This window comes from Prionailurus bengalensis, chromosome A2, assembly GCF_016509475.1.
Source record: "Prionailurus bengalensis isolate Pbe53 chromosome A2, Fcat_Pben_1.1_paternal_pri, whole genome shotgun sequence".
In the NCBI taxonomy this organism is placed as follows: Eukaryota; Metazoa; Chordata; class Mammalia; order Carnivora; family Felidae; genus Prionailurus; species Prionailurus bengalensis.
The window spans coordinates 85,645,012-85,666,697 of NC_057348.1; the positions used below are offsets into that span (position 1 = coordinate 85,645,012).

The following is a 21,686-nucleotide window of genomic DNA, read 5'->3' on the forward strand; positions in this document are numbered from 1 at the left end:
AAAATACTTAATGAGTAGTCGCACAAGCTAACTATTTCATCTAAAGTCTCAAGCAAGTTACTTACTTTAAACCATGCCTACCAAGGCAAAGTCAACTTTGGTGGAGAAAAAATTTCTTTACTCATGCCTAGTAGTACATTTGTAATCACACTATGAGATTCGTGTAACAAATGCATACTGGAAACTTTCTAAGCGAAATAGTGCTAGAAAATGTGTTAAATGTTCCCTCACTAATCTGGATGATTTTAGTTAAGCTCAAGTTTCAAAATGTTTGCTTCTTTGAGAGTCATATATGACTCAGTCATAAATGGGCTTAAAATTATTTTTCAAAATCCTGGAGATCAGAGAAGTAACATGGGAAGATAGTATTGGATAAATACTTGACTGGGCTGGAACACTACTGTATATATTGTACCTGTTAAAGTGCCATATATTTAAATGAAAATAAATATTAAATGACAAAAAAAATGAAGAGCTGCTTGAGTGGTTTCAACTTCTTACCATATGGATCGAAGACAGGCTTTGGTGTTATTCAAATTAAATCTGTTTGTTATAACATGGAGCCTAAACTAGGCTAATAGTCAGCTAGCATACAAAAATGTGGACAGTTTCATTACACTTATATCATGTTAAATCCCTTATCTTTTTATTTTATGTTATGCAGACTTGTTCAGTGAATGTCAGCAAACTTTTTGAGGCAAAATAAAGTATACTTAATACACGTACCTTTTATGTACTCTATTATTCTTAGGGAATGAAAACTTTCTCCTCAGTTTTGTCTCGTGATTAGTTACATAAGCACATTCAAAAAAGTTAGGTATATAATTTTGCCTTCAGTTCCTTTAAAAATCAATTTTTCTCTTAACAGATTACTGTAATTCCAACAGTCTAATGTTGAATGTCAAGCCTGGCCCAGTTGACCAGAGAAAACTTTTAATTAACAACAAATTTGGAATATATTTAAAATATATTATTTTAATATTAAGTTCGATATTATTTAAAAATATATATATTATTAATTTGTTTCTTATAATACACCACTGTTTTACAACTTTATCCTACAATTTTGAACTTCTGCTAATCTGTTTTGTTTTGTTTTGTTTGTTGAAGACTAAAATACTTGTCTTCAATTAAGATTTTTCCAAAGCCACAGGGTCAACCTATTTTAAAAAGCCATAGGAATTTCTTGTTTCCCAGCAGAACCCAGTTACTGGAAACTGTCACCTCAACAATTATCAGTTACCCAGAGTTCAAGTTTAATTTACAATAGGCAAATCTCCAAGGAATAATGGAAATGAGACTATGAAGAAAAGAGGCCAATAAAACTAAAATAAAAACTTCAGCTATCGAAACATGTTAGAAAAATGATGTCAGAAATGGGTTTTATTAATTTACTGTGTGTACTAAAATTTTTGGCATTAAGCCTATAAAAACACTAGATTGGACTGAATATTTTAGGAGAAATTTCTACAGCGGTTTCCATAATTCACAAGTGTACCAGAATCTGGAGCCTTCGAATAACCCACATCCCTAGTTTTATAGCATTATGAAATAAATAAAAGTGTCCAAATTCACCTTTCACACTTAATTTATTTTATAAAGCCCAACGATCTGAAAGCTACTTGCAGCCTGCAGAGTTTTGATGGCTTAGTTTAATCCATCTTAACCTCTTAACGCTGTGAAAGCATGTCCCTTAGTGGTCAAGTCCGACTACACAGAAGGCTCTTGGGTGGGCAAATGATGATTGGCACAGCCGCAAGGCGGCCCGGGAGAAAGAGACAGATGACCAGCTATGTGCAGTCCGCGAGACGTTATGAAATTTGGATTACAGATCATTTAAATTCTTAACTCTGCCACTTAGTAGCTGTATGACTTTCAACAAGTTATTTAACTTCTCACATTTTGGTTTTCAGATATCCAAAATGGGGATGATCGTAATGGCAATAAAAATATTTTTATCCTATGATTATTCCCATTGTAAATGAAAGGATACATATAAAGCTCTTATGGTACATGGAAAATAATAAGATCAATCAATATGAACTATGGTAACGAAGATGATGATGATGATGAAGAGAACTACAACTTATAGAGTCAAATTATCAGTATTTCATGGGCAACATTTTCCATCAGTAACACAACAGCATTCCATGCCTCAGAAAGAACTCAAAATCATTGAAAATGACACCTTTCTAGAGGAGCAACTTTGGCTTGCTTTATTACATTTAGTGATAAATTAAAGACAAGACGCCAATATTGTCTAAATGCCACTGTGTCCATATGAGATATGTGTATAGGAAAGTTCCAGTCATCTGACAAAGGCAAGAATTTAGTCAAGAACTGTTGAATTTGTGCAAGCAAATAACATCAAACCACTTTAAAGAGGAAAACAAAATGCATTCGTCATACAGGTTTTGCAGTCGTGATCTTTTTTTTAAAATTTTTTTAATGTTTATTTTATTTATTTTTGAGAGACAGAAAGAGACAGCGTGAGCAGGAGAGGGCAGAGAGAGAGAGAGAGAGAGGGAGACCCAGAATATGAAGCAGGCTCCAGGCTCCGAGCTGTCAGCACAGAGCCTGACACACGTGAGGCTTGAACCCACGAGCCGTGAGATCGTGACCTGAGCCGAAGTCGGCCGCTCAAAGAACCAAGCGGATTTATCTCTCCCATGTCCTCCATGTTGCATGCATAATGACATAGATACACACCTTGGGACTATGTTGGTACTTAAAAATTATTAACAACGATTACAATGAATCACCCTCACGTTATCAGGTAATAAGGAAGTGATTTCTAGTTCTCCTACCCTCTGCATACATTTATAGTTCATGATAAAGGAAGAATAAGTGATGGGTACACTGCATTTCCAAGCAATCTGTAGCTTGGCCCAGACTATCATCAGCTGGGAGGTCGGAAAATAAGTGATAGACTGATTTAGTTCAGACATGCTTGGGTAAGGCCAAATACTTCATTGACACTGATAATGAGAACACTCATGAAAACTGTGTGTCAGACTTATTAGAGTGTATGGAAAGATGCCATCAGTACAATCATATTTTATATAAACTTAAACCTCCCTACTTATAAGATGATACATGCAAGAGTGGAACAACAATTCTGCTCCATATTTGAATTACATGGAAGTAAATATTGATGAGATGATTATCTTTAATTTTTTTTAATCTTTAAGTTTATTTTACTTATCTTTGAGAGAGGGAGAGAGAGAGAGAGCGCACGAGCAAGGAAGGGGCAGAGAGAGAGGGGAAGAGAGAGAATCCCAAGCAGTCTCTGCACTAACAGTGCGGTGCCAGATGGCAGGCTGGGTCCCACTAACTGTGAGAACATTACGTGAGCCAAAATCAGGAGTCGGCCTCTTAACTGACTGAGCCACCTAGGTGCCCCTAAATGATTATCTTTTAAAAGAAGAACAAAGTTATTGCGATGTTCTTACATTTTTTTTATTTTTGTATAGTTTACCTTAGGAGCAGATTGTGTATTTACAGGTATGTCTGCCATATCAGTAAACATTTAGCAACTACTATGCATCCAGCACTGTGCTACCCTCAAAGGATTCAAAAGTACATTTACAAATCAGCATAACCCCTACTTCATAGAGCTTCAAGCTCACCTCATAATGTGATGTTAAGATGATTTATTGTAATTGTCATCAATAAAGGTAAAATACCAACATAATCCCAAGGCATGTATCTATGTTACGTATCCACATGTAAGATGTGACAGGAATATCTGTTCGGTTCTTTAAGATAATATATATAAAACCTACAGGACTATTGCATTTTGCTCTTTTTTTTTTTTTTAATTTTATTTGAGAGAGAGAGACAGACAGACAGACAGACACAGTGGAGGGAGGGACAGAGGGCACAGAGAGAGAATCTCAATTTGAGAAAGAGAATCTGAGAGAGAATCTGCTCAGTGCAGAGCCTGACAAGGGGCTCAATCCCACAAACCTCGGATTATGACCTGAGCCAAAACTAAGAGTCGGACGCTCAACAGACTGAGTCACCTGGGCCGCCCCTGTTTTTCTTTTTAAAGTTGTTCTGTGTTATTTTTTAGAACAAGTTCCTTCACAGAGGGAAGTTCAAAATAAGAGAGCAGATAAATAATTAATCAAAAATGGTAACCTGAGAGAATGAAAACAGAGCAAAGATGGTGTCGAACACAGAATGATAAAGGGGTATGTGGGAAAGGGAGTGCTCTATGCTCCAGGAAGACTGAGCAGATATCTATGGTAACTGGAATGCTTAATCTGAGAAGAAAGCAGCTTCAGAAAAAGCAGAAGGGCGTGCCTCTTTAGGTCCATTGATTTAACACAAACAAAAGGCCATCCTGATTCTCCGTGATACAATTCTATCCAGAGATTAATTCAAGTGTATTTTCTTTACATTTTCTGTATGTCTTCTTATATACTGTTTGCTTCATGTAACACTCAACTTCCATTTTTCATTAGATTTTAGATAGTAAGGATTCTGTAAAATGTTTGGTAGTAGTATTACTCACACCTGAAGAGAATGTGTCTGATAATATTTTCCTTAGTTCAGGGAATAAAGTATCAACATTAATTTTATACTAAGAGAAACAAGTGTAAATAAATCTGTCAGAGAGGAAGACAGAAAGACATACACACACACACACACACACAACATGACTTTGACATGGATAATCTCTCTGCTGAGGGGCCAATGTTACTGGTGATTCCTGTTATCAACTCTACAGTAACTCCATAAATAACACATTTGGTTTTTTTGAACAAAAGCATATTTTCTATTCTAAAGCTGAAAAGTTCTTAGTAACTGCTGCAAGTGGCAAAATGTCTAAAATGAAGCTTTTTAGAAGCAGTCCATTTGTTACCCGGTATTACAATGTTTTACAAATCTCAGCGCCGCATATATTTAAACACTGCTTTCAAAGGCTTCATTCTTGCCCGATGGAGAAGCCAGGCAAAGACAGTAGAGAAGGCAACAAATCACTTTCCTTACCATCTGTTGAAAAATTAATTGACAATTTTCACTGTTACTATATAAAACACATACCCAGATTCCATAATTTGTAACTTGGTTTAGATTTTAGTGGGCTACAAATTATTTATTTCTACTATGGATCTGACAAATAGGAAAGACTTTGCTTATCATTTTTTAAATAACTAAAAAAAGTAACAATGCATCTGTCATGCCGTTATAATTTTGGCGACACTTTATTTTGAAATCCATGCATCATATTTTCCATTTGTTCTTATTCAATTTACTGGTTATTTTGAAATTTTCACGTTACAAATTTTTGATGCTTTTGCATTTTTTGATTAATTCTGAGAAGTAAGCTAGGCATCAGAGGACTATTTTCTAACTGGCTAGACAATCTTAAGTGTGTACTGTTAACCAATCTTTTTGCCATTCTACAGAAAATCAAATATCTTTAATTTGCTAGGCCTGGGAATTATCTTTCAACTCTGTGTCTGGTTTCACTTTCCTTTATTCATTTGTTTGGATTCTGTGATAGAGTTCATTTTAGTTTTGGCACCATTTTTAAGCAAGTGTCGTACACGCGGGTGAACCCTAAGGAACGGGACTGCTGAAGGTAAAGATCGTAACGTGAATGCATTTTAATATGGAACAGCTGTGTGAAGAGATTAACATGGACTCAGTTTTAAAGCCGTACCTATCTATAATCAGGTAGATTAATTCCCAAGAGTAATACACTTCCAAACAATCCAAACATTATGTTCTAATTCTTAAACCTTTTGGCCTCATTAAATTGTGCTGTATATCTGCAGCCTCATTCATCAGCTCTCCGGATGCACCTCATCACACTTACCTGCGTTGCTCTGAATGATTTCTAATGTCATCTGGGTGAAAAATGAATGTAAATGAAGCATTCAGCAGCCACGTTTATGCCAAGCAAGACGCTTGGGGGGAGGGGGGAAGGCAGAATTCAAAGAGTAGTTTTCAGAGTTTTCTGTTAAAGCTCATCCAACTTTATGACTTGGTAATTTTGATATTTTTTGAAAACACAAGGGAACTTTGTTTTAAAGGATGTCTTTTAAAATAAAGTTATAATCAAATAGAGAATTTTTAAGAGTATTGAAAGCATTTTACTACATCTATCAAATTTTATTTTTGCACACTGGCCATTCGAAAAATAACATGGCTAGGGAAATTCTGAGTAATAGATTATGTAACAAATATTAATTATGCATGTATGGGATTGGTCATACAGGGTTCTAGATCCCGTCACCATAAACATCTTTGCTGCAAGCAATTTCACTGCAAACATTTTGCGGTGTAAATATTGGCTTTAAGGCAATTTCACCATAAAAGATAAAATCATGAAATATAAAAGAGGGTCATTCATTTAAAAAGACACAACGAAAGATGGAAAATGAGTAACAAGATGTAAAGGAATTTATTTTGCGTAATATAAAATATTTGAATTCGTTCCAAACATATAATGTGGATTCAGAGCGATACTGCAAAATTCACTGCTCTTATTTTGTGGGTTAACCTAAACACTGGTCTTCAAAGTCATTCATTCATTGTGTTATACTTGTTTTGGTTTTTTTGCTTGTTCATTTGTCTCTTCCCTCAGCATTATACTTTTTTTTTTCCTCCTTTGTTTGCTAAAATCTCTTCCTTTGTTAAGAGAGGTATCAGTTTCCAAATACTAGGATGCATAATTGTCACTCAGTTTGCATTTTTTGTGTGTGCTGTGAAAGCCTTCTGCACTGTTGTTTCTTCTTGGCATACTGGCACATATCCATTGATAGACATTCCAAAGTTCTATAGGAAATGTGGGTTGACAACTCTGTGTCACAGTATATACCACTGTGAGGGCTAACAGTGATGTAATACAGAAATACACAGAAAAATCACAATTATACAGAATTATACAGTATAATACAGAAATACACACAATAATGCATTGAAGGAGAAAGAAATCTAACTTTCAACCAGTTTGAAAAAACAGAACTGTCAAACCAAACTACCAATCAATTATTTTTTTTTTATGTCTTATGTCAAAATTGCCTTATGGCCACTTAGTTATGAGGTGAAAATAATTGCAAAGAAAATCCTTATGGCAAAGATGTTTATGGGATTTTTGCTTATGGCAAAAACACTGAACATTCTGGGTCATGTACACCCTTACATGACAAAGGTAGACAATTAATTATCTTCCATATCAGTATCTGTGGGCTGTGACTCTCTCAGACTGAGTGGGTGGGTGGGAGGTAGGGAATTCTGAATAAGGAGAAGTTAGTTAGAAAGGGGTCCTCAAATTCATTCACAGCCATTTGAAGTCATATATGAAGTCCGTGTGTGTGTGTGTGTATATATATATACACACACACACACACACACACACACACACACACACTACTTTTGGTGGGTATATATACATACTCTATGCACACATATGCCCTTAACAAAAGCAATTAACTATACAAAATGATGTCTTGGCCAAAGAAAAATACACTCAAAGGTCTGACTTAAAAGTGATCATCTGCTATCATCTATTCACTGTTAATTGATATGGAACATGCGAATACCAACAGATGATTTTTTTTTGTTTAATAAAGTTTTCCCACATGAGAAAATGCGGGAAGCCATTACACTTCAAGGTAGAGTTCGTAAGAAGGACAAGACAGCAATTTTGCCATAAACATAATTACTACTTGTTCAGTTCAGGAAGCTATGATCTGCATCTATCTTTCCCTCCTCTTTCAAGGATCTCTGTCAATTATTTTTCTGTTTTGTATCTATAAGCTTTCCCTGTATGTCTCTGTATTAACCTGTAACACAGAATAATGAATTAGCTCTTCCATCCTTAAAAACAAAGTATGGAGATACACACACACACACCCATACCTGTGTGTGTATCTAAACTATGACCTTGAGTTCATGGTCTTAATTCCCCCGTGATATTTGCAAATATTTTAGAAAAAAATGTTTTATATTCAGATTTCTCTTTTCTTGCCCCTCGTTTACTTCTCAACCACCAGCTGGCTTTTATTCATACAATTTTATATTAGAAAGCTCATGCCAAAGTAGCACACATAGTCTCTTGTTACTGGAGATAAAATGGACAGAGGGGATGCCCATTTAAAATAGATATAGGGGTGCCTGGGTGGCTCAGTCGGTAGGCATCCAGCTTCAGCTCAGGTCATGATCTCACGGTTTGTGAGTTTAAGCCCCACAAGCTGCACTGACAGCTTGGAGCCTGGAACCTGCTTCAGATTCTGTGTCTCCCTCCCTCCCTCCCTCTCTCTCTCTGAAGTAAATAAACATTAAAATGTTTTCAAAAATAGATATAGGGGCGCCTGGGTGGCTCAGTGGGATAAGCGTCTGACTTTGGCTCAGGTCATGATCTCACATTTGGTGGGTTCGGGCCCTGCATCAGGCACTGTGCTGACAGCTCCGAGCCTGGAGCCTGCTTCGGATTCTGCTTCTCCCCCTCTCTTTACCCCTTCTCCACTCATGCTCTGTTTCTCTCTGTCTCAAAAATAAAAATAAATAAATAAATAAATAAATACACATAAATTTGTATGTATAGACATATCTGTGTATGTAGGTAAGCATATATGTGTAAGTGTGCTTATCACAAAAACTTTGCTACAGCCACTGAAATTAGAAACACAGAGACAATCAAGTATCTAATTCCAAGAACATCTTAATGTTTATGTTAGGTAAAAATAACAATTAAATATTGCAGAAACTAAGCGTTAATTTTCAAAGTTGCTTTGGCATTAATACAAGTGTGTGCCCTTAAGAAAAGTGTGTGTCCATAAAGCACAGGAGTCAGTATGTGAGCAAACAGAGAGACTGTTGCATAAGACTGGATTCATTAGTTTCACAAAAGTGAATGTGATATGAATCCTTTATCATGTGGTTTACTATGTTACAAAATGCTTTGTTTAAAAGTTTAGTTCCTATAAAAGGTGAAGGGGATGAGAAGCAGTGTTTCAAGATATTAATATTTAGACTGGACTTTTTTAGGATGCATAGAAGGAAAAATGGCTTTAAACCAGTAAATTCTTCATTTATTCAATTAAACAATTTGTGATAGTAGAGGATAAAAACTATTGCTTTCCTGATGACACAAATCCTCTTGTATTAAAACAAGGGAAAAAAAAAACGTTTATGCTATGCCTTCAAGACATGTTATTGTGTTAATCCTGGATGCAAATACAGTTTTCAAGGAGAAAAAAATTACAAATGTAGATGAAAATTACTTCTCTTTTTATACATTTTTTGTTAATTTAAATTTGTTAAAATATATACTCCTTAAAAATCAAGATTTGTCTGTGACAAATTCTGACATAATATGTAAAATTCATTGCCACATTAATTTAAGAATTCTTCCATTTTATTTTATTTTTAAATTTTTTTTTAACGTTTATTTATTTTTGAGAGACAGAGAGAGACAGAGCCCAAGGAGGAGAGCGGGACACAGAGTCTGAAGCAGCCTCCAGCTCCGAGCTGTCAGCACAGAGCCAGACACGGGGCTCGAACTCACCAATTGCAAGATCATGACATGAGTTGAAGTCAGTCGCTTAACCGACTGAGCCACCCGGGTGCCCCAAGAATCCTTCCATTTTAAAAGAAGAAAAATATCCAGAAGTAAGTGAGATTCCCAGTGGTAGGTTTGGATGATACATTAATAAAATAAAAGATGATTTATCTAAACTTGTATCCGTTTAAAAACAGTGATATAAATGGTGGGGCTTGTACTTATATACTTCTATCATAAAATCATATTCTTAAAATTATGACTAAATTTAAGGTGCCAAAAGGTCACTTTCAAATGATGAAAGTAAGATTAACTACTAGAATTTTGAGATACAGTTGAATTTTGATTACATTTGTTTTGAGTTCTTTAAAATATGGTAATGTTAGAATTATTTAGAACATTTAAATAAGGTGAAAATTCCTTGCCCCAAGTTATTTTCATAATTACATATTTGTCCTTTAATAGAAATCCTGCTTCCAACTTTTGTTAGATAGTCTCAATTTATTTACTGTCATGCATTAAAAACTATCTCCAAATCTGAACTCGCTGCTGGATACCTAGAGTTCAGAGGTAAACAAAACACAGGCCCAGTCTTGTGGGATCTAGTAATCCAGAGAGGGGACCAAGGAGAGCTCCCATGGGGAGAGTACAGTGTAAGGGACATGTAGGATCCCATACAGTGTGCTTTGGGATCAGAGCACAAGAATCCAAACAAGCCTGGAGGGGAGGGTGGTGTCAGGGACATCCTCTAGGGGGTGATGATTGCCCTGAATTTTGAAAAATGAGAAGTTACTAAGTAAGGTAATTAAATATACATTATATCTTAGATTAATGCACCTGGATCTTCCCATTTCTTTTCATTCTGATACTTTTTTGGAAAGAACTATTTATAACATCAAGTTATCATCTGAAAGTATTTGGTCAATGGTTCAATTTATTAACTGTTTCAAAAGAAATGGTTTCTCTATACAATTAAAAACACTAGGTCCTTAGGAAAAAAAGGGAAAAAAACCTCAACCTATGGATGAAACTTATGTCATAACATAATTACAGTATATGTAAGTATTCAAAGAGTATTAAAAAGATTTGTAGTGAATTTGATGTTTTATGTATGTGTATGTTTTCAATTCTTCGATCATATTGCAATCACATATAGGCTAAAAAGCACCTAGGAGTATTCAAAGTATTCTAAAAAATTTCGTCAATACTGTACCCAATTATTCACAATACTGTGTCTGCAAAACTATCTAAATATATTAATTCATCTTTTCCCTCTCTCCTTTTAATTCCTAAAATACATATAAAACAATCTACTACAGCTCATGATGAACTACACCTCTCCAAATGGTGAAAACAGCAATTAAAACTAAAGCGAATTGGCATTTTCTTCAATAGAGAGTTCTTCTGGATCAGTGTGTAATATCTGTTGGAATTCTTGAAACACAAGAAATAGCTTATGATTTATCATTACGTTCTTAATGGATCCTTAGCATTTTAGAAAACCGAATTAAGAATCATTCTCTTATCAAATGTGAAGAGTCAGTCAGAAAGTTGAAATAAACTGATGGTAGGATTGCTAGAAAGATAGTTACAGTTGATATCCTCTGCAGTATCAGCAGGTTTAGGTACATGGATGAACGTTCGAAATAGGTCTCCCAACAATACTTTTTTCTGCAGTTACATAATCACTGAAACAAATATATTACAACCTCAAAATTCCTGTCTTCACATTCCTCATTCCTTATGGAAACAGCATACTTTAAAAATATTATGCATATTAAAGAATTTGTCTAATATATTCTATTGAGTGTGTAAAACTGAATAAAGGAAACTTCCTCGAAAATGGTGCTGGGAAGCCAGAAGGGGAAGGGGGAGGTCTCAGGCCCTAACACCCCTCATCAGGTGCAGATCCCAGTAAGAAGAAGTACTTTGCATTTACAACAAAAACAGCCTACTTTCCCACTCCAGCAGGAGAAAGAACTTCTCTTTGCCCAGGAACGAGCTCAGCCAATAACAAAATATCTCAACTCAGCCAAGGAGAAACCATCGCCACCCTGAACGCTGGCTTTCCTCCAGTGGGTTTTGGCTCAAGCAGTGGTTTGCAACTCTCTCTTTTTTTTTTCCCTGCAGAGTTCCTCTTCTTTGATATGGATACTTGCCTACCGCTTGCCATAGCTTACATGTCCTGAGCTGGAATTCTTCTGCTATTCCTGAATAAACCCATTTTGCTGATAAAATAACTGGCTGTTTTACTTTTTTTTTTAATGTTTATTTATTTTTGACAGAGAGAGAGACAGAGCATGAGCGGAGGAGAGGCAGAGAGAGAGGGAGACACAGAATCGGAAGCAGGCTCCAGGCTCTGAGCTGTCTGCACAGAGCCTGACGCGGGGATGGAACTCACAGACCGTGAGATCATGATCTGAGCTGAAGTCGGACACTCAACCGACTGAGCCACCCAGGCGCCCCTGGCTGTTTTACTTTGAAAGTTGACAAAATAAAAATGATTTTCAAATAAGGATGCAATTTTTGCTGTTATAAATTGCTTCATTTGGAAATCTACACAACAATGTCTATATGAAGATAATTTTTAGACATATGTAGGAAGTTTTAGTATTACTATAATAAATGATCACAAAGTTTTCCTAGAAAAGCTTAAACTGTTCCTATTTTTCCATTCTCTTCTGGTTACTCTCTTCCTATAACATTTTCTCATACAGAATTTATACATAAGAAACAGATAGGATTTTATAGGTCCAAATTATTTTATTAATAAATTAGGTAGAAGGTAATTAAGGATCACATAAAAAGTATTAAGCTGAATAATTCTGTAACTGCGTCAGTGGTTTATAATCCATGATCCATATGACTTTATAATCAGCATGCTAATTTCCCCTCTTAGTGACCCTCCCTCACATCTCTTTAAAAACCACGTACATTGATACCAAAATGAAAGAAAATACTAGAAAATCACTCACTTTTTTATCTTTGTTGTATTTGGCAAATATCTCCTGGGCTCTCTCTTCTCCTCCATCCGTGAACAACATGATAATCTTATTGCAATTGGCTCTAGAAACATTATACTGTAAATAAAATTTAAAAAATGTGTATCATTCACACACAAAAAGGTAAGGAATATGAAGCAATAAGGAAAGAGCACGAACAGACTGCAAGGAAGGGTGTAGTATCTGTTCAGTAAGTATACTCTAAAGAACCAGTTCTCGGGTCAGGCCAGACCCATCTCTACAAGGGACTCTCCTCACCCCCCAGATATCCATGGGTCTCACTTCCTTTTGGTCTTTGATCAAATGTCACCTATCAGTGAAGAATTTGCTGAAAATGGCTTTAAATTGTACTCTCTCTCCCAGGTGGCATTTTTCTTCATAGCATTTTACATTGTTTTATGCATACAGTATGTATTTTATTTGTTTGCATTTTGTTCGCTTCCCCTGATTGAATGTTAAGTGCTGTAAGGGCATGAAGTTTTGTCTTGTCTGATCCTGAAGAGCCTGGCATGTAATAACTTCTCAGTGGTTGATTAATAAATGGATTTTAAATGGTTATGTCAGTTTTATGCCCCTGTAATTGTACCAGAAACAAATAAGTGGTATTAATGAAAAATGTGCATACCCTTCCACATGTATTTTCAATCCATTGACAAACATTTTTGCTCCCTGTCCTCTTCCTTCACCGTATTTTATTCACTTTACCGCCCCAAACTGCAAACTTCTAGTTGATCCCTAACACCCAGCACTCTTTTGTATCTTTGTAAAGGCTGATACCTAATCCCAGAATATCCTCCTATCCTCTCTCAATCTGCCACACATCCTCGAATCCTGAAAGACTCAATTCCAAAGATAAATCCTACCTTAAACCTTCAGGTCCCCAAAGAGTCAGACAGAGGAAAACAGTGATTAGCACCAAAGGGCCACTAAGATGAAGAACTAATTTAGAAACCTGGAGTTCTCTGAGGTCTGAAATCATCATCTCAAGCTCCTACTGTTGTGAAATGTGTTTGCACAAGTGTTGAGAATAAAAGATTTCACTACTTTACAAACGCTCAGCTTCTCTGAAAATGTCAAGCCTCCAGCTCAGTACTGCTGAATGGAGGTATAATGCAAGCCAAATTTGTCATTTAAAAATTTTTAAAGCCACACTAAAGAATGTCTGAAAAATATCTGAAATTAATTCTACTAATATATTTTATTTAACCTAGTCACCCCCAAAATATTATCAATTGAACATGGAATCCATATGGAAATTATTGAGATAATATACATTTTTTTTTCTTTCACACTAACTCTTCAAATTCTGGTGTGTATTTTATGTTTATAATGCATTTCAATTCAAACCAGCCGCATTTCAAGTCTCAACAGCCACATGTGATTTTGAGTAACATAAAGGCCATCACTGCCCTGGCCTTAAAATGATTACTATTTTTGAAAGAAATCATTCATTCTCTTGTAGTATTTAGGTTTCTTAAAAAAAAAAAAACATATCTCACTTTTCAAAGAAGATAAATCTCATTTCCTGTTGTAAAAGTTAATCAAGATAATATTATGCTCTACTGATGAAAAGATCCCATTTCATATAATGGCATCCCATTGACTAGGCCATTAGAACACTGGCAGTTAAAGCTTTAAACCAAGTATTATGAAAACTCAAATACTGACTAATATAATTTGTCACATTCAAGCATAGTTCTTTAAAGAAAGCCATCTGAAAATTGGACTTATCAAAAAGTTTCATATTTTATCATCAAAATGCTTTCGTGAAAGGTGTTGAAAATCCCTTAACTAGAATTAATTTCTTTGATGATTTCATTTTATCTACATATATGAGATGGGCAAAATAACACGTACCTAAAAGACTGTTTCATAAAAGTGATTCAAGGTTCTTCATTAGAACTTGGTTCCAATTTTGGAAGTAATGTTGGTATTGTTATTACTCAACGCAAATACGAGGGTAGGTAAGGACATTGGGGCGTGCTGATCATTTGTGTAATTAGAATAGTAATGGTTCCCAAGAAGGATAGATATTAGGACACACAAAAAAGGCGGAATGAAGAAATGTTTTGCTTTCAACAAGATTTTTCCCCAGGAGGAGCCTCCTGAGTAGACACGTGGTCCAGCAAAGTCAGCAACTAGTCAAAGGAAGTGCAACTATCTAAAGAATCACACAATCATAACAATTATATGTTACCGATTTGTAACAAATTAAGAAAAGGAAAGAACTCGACTATTTCAATAAAATGACAGTACAGTTGGTAACTTATTTTGTTATTTCATAACAAATTATATTACGTGTCTTCTTGCTTATCCTTGTGTTCTGTGTGGCCGGTATACAGCCCAGAATCTATCATACTTATATTTAATTTTTTTTTTTGAAAAATGCATCTCCGTATATTTGTAATATTTTCTGAAATGCAACTGAGGACTAATTCAAATCTTAATTTAAGGCATACTGTGGGATAAATGATACATTTAATTCTATTTGATACTTGATTTAGGGATCTTAATAATAGACCTTGCAATGACAAACAAAAAACAGAGAATGACATTGTGCAATAAGACGACTAGAAGTATTTGGAAGAGGTAACAAAATCCCCTTCAACTTTGAATAAGGCAAGGCATGACATGTGGGAAAATTACTTTAAAATGAAGAACTGTAATACGTAAGGGACATGTGGAAAGCAGGCCAGATGAGACTGGCTTCAGGAATAACTGAGAACAGATTAAAAATAATTTATAATTGTAGAGGCAGTACGAGAGGCCAATAGGAGTTAAATCATATTTTATCAGCAACTAGTAATGAATCTGGGAGTTAATGTGGCCTCTCTACTGAGACTGGCTCTGAAATAGTACATTAGGCTTGAGACTCCTTATCATTTCACAACTGAAACCTGAATAGGAGGGGACGAAGTGAGGCAAATTAACAATACCAAGAAGAGCAATTAAGATGCCACCAACTCGGTTTACTCAAAAGAAAAAGAACTGCTTTGAAAAAACTCCACAAACTTGTATTTCTTTACTACAGAAAGAATACATCTTAATCTAATGGTCAATTACATTTGAATTTCAAAGTTCTGAGTTTTCATCCTTCCATGAGCCAACATACATCATTTCATAAGCATATGCATTTTACCAAATGTAACTCCCCTGGGAACTACAACACTCAACTACTTGGCTTTTCTGTCTCCTTACTTGCTGATCTAATGCTATCTAATAAATATCACCACCGCAAACTCGGTATGTCTGAAACGGAGCTATTACTACCCTCACATACCTCTACTTAGATTCCTGGGTTACCAGCCACCTAGCATTCTAGTCCAGAGAACTATCTGATTATCACCACATCACCCTCCTTAACATTTTTTTTGCCTTTACTCCAACACCAGGATTTCTGTAACAGCTAAACTTAGAACACTCGTTAGACCATGTCATTCTCATATTATAAACTTTTCATTTGCTCCTAAACACCTCATTAACTGATACCCCATGGCCTTTTTATTTCCCTTGCAGCTCCCGCATTGCTATGTCCCAGCCATGCCAAACCACCTGCCATTTTTCCAATGTGCCATGTTGTCTTATACAACTGTGGCTTTGTCCATGTTGTTCTTTTTCTCTGAAGTGATTTTCCCTCTCTCGTGTACCTACCTAAATTCTACTCATTCTTCAAAATCCTGTTTTCAAGGAAATGCCCCACTTTCCTGACCTCCTTTGGGTAAGTCGAACTCCGCCTCAGTAATGTTCAAATAAACACACTGTGAATGCCCTATAACAGCACTAACGCATTGTACTAGGAATGATGATTTACCATGTCATGCTGGACCTTCTTGAGATCAGACAGCCTTGTTTACTTCTGCTATTCTAGCAATAGTAATGTGACAGGAAATTGTGAGGCACACAATAAATATTGGCTGAATGAACAAATGAATGAGGCAACCAATCAGACATCTTGAAAACTATTTTAGAAGCCTTACTTAGGGAACAACCAAGTCCGACTTGCAGACAAGACTGCATTTTAGGGCCTATTCGGTGACTCAGCAAATATGGTATGAATGATGAACTGACTCTGTATCAGACACGTGCTAGTCATTAACTATAGTAATAATGACCATGACTCCAATACCAAGGCAACAACTCACACTCACATGAGGTTTGCTATGTGTCGGGTTCTGTGGACAATCCTGTCTACGGCCCTCTCTGCTGTACATGCCATGGTGTAAGTGAGGAAACCAAGGTATAGAAAGGTTAGGTTCACACTCTCAACCATGGTGATAATAGTGCCTCATGAGAGATAAAAACCTGAATGACGACTCCTGCTCTAGAAGAGCTCAAAATGACAGACAACATGGCCACTTGAAAACACTAGACCACAGCGTGAGTTACGTGCTATGGTATGGGGCAGGCAGCAAGCATGACGGAGTCTGAGAGTCTAACTGGAGACGTGGATGGGTGATCTGGTGAGGGAGAGATCTTCACTGAGGAAGAAATTCCTGCTCTGAGACTCATATCCTATTCCCCTTAATGTCTGCCATTTGGACCTTTGTGGGCATTAAGTAACAACTTTAAGAACCAAATAGATGTTTGAAACTAAAACATTTCTACCAACCACTGGATGACTGAAAAACACAAGTTTCCACATAAATATGGCAGCAACTGAAATAAGAAAAAAGAAATGATATTCTAAATATGCCAACTAAGTTTGAAGTGCTTATGCAAAATTAAATAATTATCGTATGAATGTTTCTTTTGGAAAGAGAGTTCAAAGAGATGATGGAAGAGAAGATCTAAAAGGAAAAGAATGTCTACACGGTGTATGCCTTTGAGTTCGGGATTTAAAAATAAAAGTAGTTCAAAGATTTCTACTGCCTGGACACATCTGCTTTTTAAATAAAAGAAAAACAGCAGTTATGTAACTGATAGTTACTGGTAGTACTAACTACCAGCCTACTGAAATTCATATGCTATGATTCAGTAATAAAAGAGAAAAGGGGATGGTATGGATACTTACATTAAGCAGCTGTTCGAAAGCAAAACTAAAGCCTTTCTTATAGTCTGTGATTCCTTTTGCTGTGATGTTATTCACTGCATCTTTCAGCACTTTCTTATTTCTTACGTTGGCTTGGACAAGGTGCTGAAAACAGCTCACATCCTGGGCATTGCTGTTAAACTGTGAAAGACACAAAAGTAAATACACAAATGAACATGAAAATCAATCACACAATTTTAGTTGCATTTGTGACTTCTACGTCCCAATCCTGTTGTGCTTTTTCTTTCATAAAGGAAAATGAGTAAACTGGTAACTGAAGTGCACTGAGGATCAAATAGCAATTTTCATCTAAGCCTCCCTCCTACTGTAACCCTGAGCCTGTGACTCACCTTCATGAAGCTTAGCTTCTCTGATTATGAATTTGGGACTTTAATTATGTAAGATCCCTTTCAGCTCTCAAATACCCGAGCATTTGGGGGGGGGGGGGAACCCAACAACAACAAACAATGAAATGTATTCAGAATCCAGAAATGATATGGAACAGGTTCAAGGAGAAACTAGCCATTTGCTTGCCTCTCATAAGGAAAAGCTAGGAGGGAAAATATTACACTTAATGACAGGAACAGGTTTAATGGAGGAAAGTAATATGAAAGAATTAGGAACAATGGGTGGCCTTTCAGAACCATCACTCCACAGCTTATATACAGAATGTCGTGGAATCATGAAGGCAAGGCTAAGGGCAAGCAGGTCCTGGAAGACAGGTTTTGCTCTAAGTGACGAGTCCCTGAACCACAAGGATGCTACAGGAGGAGAGAATGTAAACTTTGATACCTGTCCAAAAGTGAAAATCTAACAATCATCACCAAAGCAGTATCACCAACCCCACAAAACGTGTTCACATAGTTCACTGGGCATTTCCAAAAGAACATAAGAACAAGAGAAGTAATGCAGTGAGATCCAGGGCACTAGAGGTCAGTGGGATCATCCTACCGTTGATCAACTCTGCTATTTGTATGAGCCACTTGGGCTCTTGGGGCCTAGAGTCACATCTGCAAAATGAAGTTAATAATAAAAACATATTTTCTAGAAGGTAGGGGTCTGGCCAGATGAAGTGCTGGAGATATTCTTAAAAACATATAATTAAATAATTTTAACAGGTGGATCACAAACCAAAATATAAACTTTGTAACTGATCACATACTTTTATAAATGTAAAACATCATTCCTTTTTTTTTTCCTCTGGAAATCACTGAAGCTTAATTATAAGGTGCACTGCACATTTCATTAATTCAATAAGCAAATGTTTACTATCAGCCTGTCATAGGTCAAAAATTATGGCAGGTGATGGTTTTATGCCTTCAGACATTTAGTAAATTATGCACAAACATATACATACATATAGCACATATATGATGTCTGCCTTCTGCTGCATTTATTCTAGAAATATTAATTTTTTCCTCTTTGCAAATATCCTACAAGATAAGTATTATTACTATTCATGAGGAAACTTAAGCACTGGGAGGTTAAATAACTTGCGCATTGTCACAAAGCAAATAAGAGACAGGATCAGATTAGCACTGTGACACAGAGTCTGGGGGATTTTAACTATTCTTATAGAGCCTCTTACTGTATTACAATATATTATGATTCATTCTGTAAAGCGATATAATATTAGTCCCTAGGAGACAATATAATGAGTGGGTTCTAGTTTGTACTGTGAGCAGTCAGGGGGAAATTCCTGTGAGAAATGACATTTCCTGTGATTCTAGAGAAATGCTTCATTTAAGACTATGGAGGAAGGCAAAAAGAACAACAATGTAAAGGGCTATGATGTTAGGGGCAGAGAGAATACTTTCAGAAAAATATAAAGGAGGAGAGTTTAGCTCACTCACATATGACTGAGGACAATGACATAAAAGGAGTTCAGAGAGGGAAGCAGGGCTAGATCATTCAGGGACTAACAGAAATGCTGAAGAATTGGGATTCGCTTTTCTGTCAAATGGTAAGTCACAGATTTTAAGCCACAAACAAAACAATTTAATGTAAAATTTTAAGAGATCATCTGAGCTGCTGTTTGGTAAACAGATTTAAGGTGAGCAATATTTAAAGGAGGGAAAATTATTAGAAGGCTATCGTAGTAACCTAGCTGAACATAATAAGGGGCTCTTGATTTGGAGACGGTGAGAACAGGAGGGGGTACAGATCTATTTTGGAGGAAGAATCCACAGCATATGATGGTGAAGTGGGTGTATAGCTGAGGAAGGCAATAGTGCCCTAAATGCCATGCAGGTGTCTGACATGGGCATCAGGATGGTGGAGGGTAGCAGGAGTGATAGGTTCAGGGGTACCTGGGGAAAAGACCAGGGAAGTGTAGAGCTCAAGGGAGGGCGAGTTTTCATAAATTCCAAGTGTGAGACTCAAAAAAAATCTTGGCTAAAGGTTAAAAAAAAAAAAAAAAAGAAGAAGAAGAAGAAGGCTTCAGCATAGAAATTTGGTTTAAAACCTTGCATGTAACGATTCCAAACCCAGATAAAGACCCCACTAAAAAGGAGTACTATAGACCAATTTCCCTGATGAACATGGATGCAAAAATCCTCAACAAGATACTAGCCAACCAGATCTAACAATACATTAAAAGAATTATTCACCATGATTAAGTGGGATTTGTACCTGGGATGCAGGGCTGGTTCAAAATCAGCAAAACAATCAATGTGATACATCACATCAATAAAAGAAAGGACAAGAACCACACGATCTTCTCAATAGATGCAAAGAAAGCATTTGACAAAATACAGCATCCTTTATTGATAAAACACTCAAGAAAATAGGGACAGAAGGATTATACCTCAAGATTGTAAAAGTCATATATGAAAGACCCCCTCCCTGCTAATATCATCCTCAAAAAAACGTAGAAAAACTGAGAGCTTTACCCCTAATGTCAGGAATATGACAGGGATGTCCACTCTCGCCATTGTTATTCAACATAGTATTGGAAGTCTTAGCCTCAGCAATCAGACAACACAAAGGGATATAAGGCATACAAATCAGCCAGGAGGAGGTCAAATTTTCAATCTTCACAGATGAAATTATACTCTATATGGAAAACCCAGAAGATTCCACCAAAAAACTGCTAGAACTGGTCCATGAATTCAGCAAAGTTGCAGGACATAAAATCAATGAACAGAAATCAGTTGCATTTCTATACACCAATAATGATGCAACAGAAAGAGAAATCAAGGAATCGATCCCATTTACAATTGCACCAAAACCCATAAAATACCTAGGAATAAACCTAACCAAAGAGATGAAAAATCTGTACACTGAAAACTATAGAAAGCTTATGAAAGACATTAAAGAAGACAAAAAAAAATGGAAAAGCATTCCATGCTCATGGATTGGAAGAACAAATATTGTTAAACTACTGATACTACCGAAAGCAATCTACATATTCAATGCAATCCCTATCAAAGTAACACCAGATGAACATAAGGGAAGGGAAACAAAAATAATATAAAAACAGGGAGGGGGACAAAACAGAGAGACTCTCAAATATGGAGAACAAACTGAGGGTTACTGGAGGGGTTGTGGGAGGGGGAGGGGCTAAATGGGTAAGGGGCACTAAGGAATCTACTCCTGAAATCATTGTTGCACTATACACTAACTAATTTGGATGTAAATTAAAAAAATATATAAAAAAGTAAAAAAAAAAAAAAAAGAAAGTAACACCAGCATTCTTCACACAGCTAGAACAAACAATTATAAAATTTGTATGGAACCAGAAAAGACCCCAAATAGCCAAAGCAATCCTGAAAAAGAAAACCAAAGCTGGAGGCACCACAATCCCAGACTTCAAGCTGTAATCATCAAGACAGTATGGTACTGGCACAAAAACAGACACTCAGATCAGTGGAACAGAATAGACAACCCCAAAATGGACCCACAAATGTATGGCCAACTAACCCTTAACAAAGCAGGAAAGAATATTCAGTGGAAAAAGTCTCTTCAGCAAAGGGTGTTGGGAAAACTGGACAGCGACATGCAGAAAACTGAACCTGCACCATTTTCTTATATGATATACAAAATGAAACTCAAAATGGATGAAAGATCTAAACATAAGACAGGAAGCCATCAAAATCCTAGAGGAGAAAGCAAGCAAAATCCTCTTTGACCTCAG

At 36.2% G+C, this 21,686-nt stretch overlaps 1 protein-coding gene across 11 annotated transcripts in view; it reads right to left on the reverse strand.

The window, feature by feature from the left end:
- Window positions 1-21,686, reverse strand: part of CACNA2D1 (calcium voltage-gated channel auxiliary subunit alpha2delta 1) — a 496,257-nt gene that overhangs the window by 74,936 nt on the left and 399,635 nt on the right. For all 11 annotated transcript variants that reach the window (XR_006298483.1, XM_043588719.1, XM_043588713.1 and 8 more), the window contains 2 exons: window positions 17,534-17,692; window positions 12,496-12,600 (listed from right to left, as the gene is read on the reverse strand). Coding sequence is in view for 10 of the 11 variants with exons in the window: in XM_043588719.1 (XP_043444654.1) it covers window positions 12,496-12,600; window positions 17,534-17,692 (264 nt within the window). In the remaining variant the exon portion in view is untranslated. The remainder of the gene's footprint in view (window positions 1-12,495; window positions 12,601-17,533; window positions 17,693-21,686) is intronic.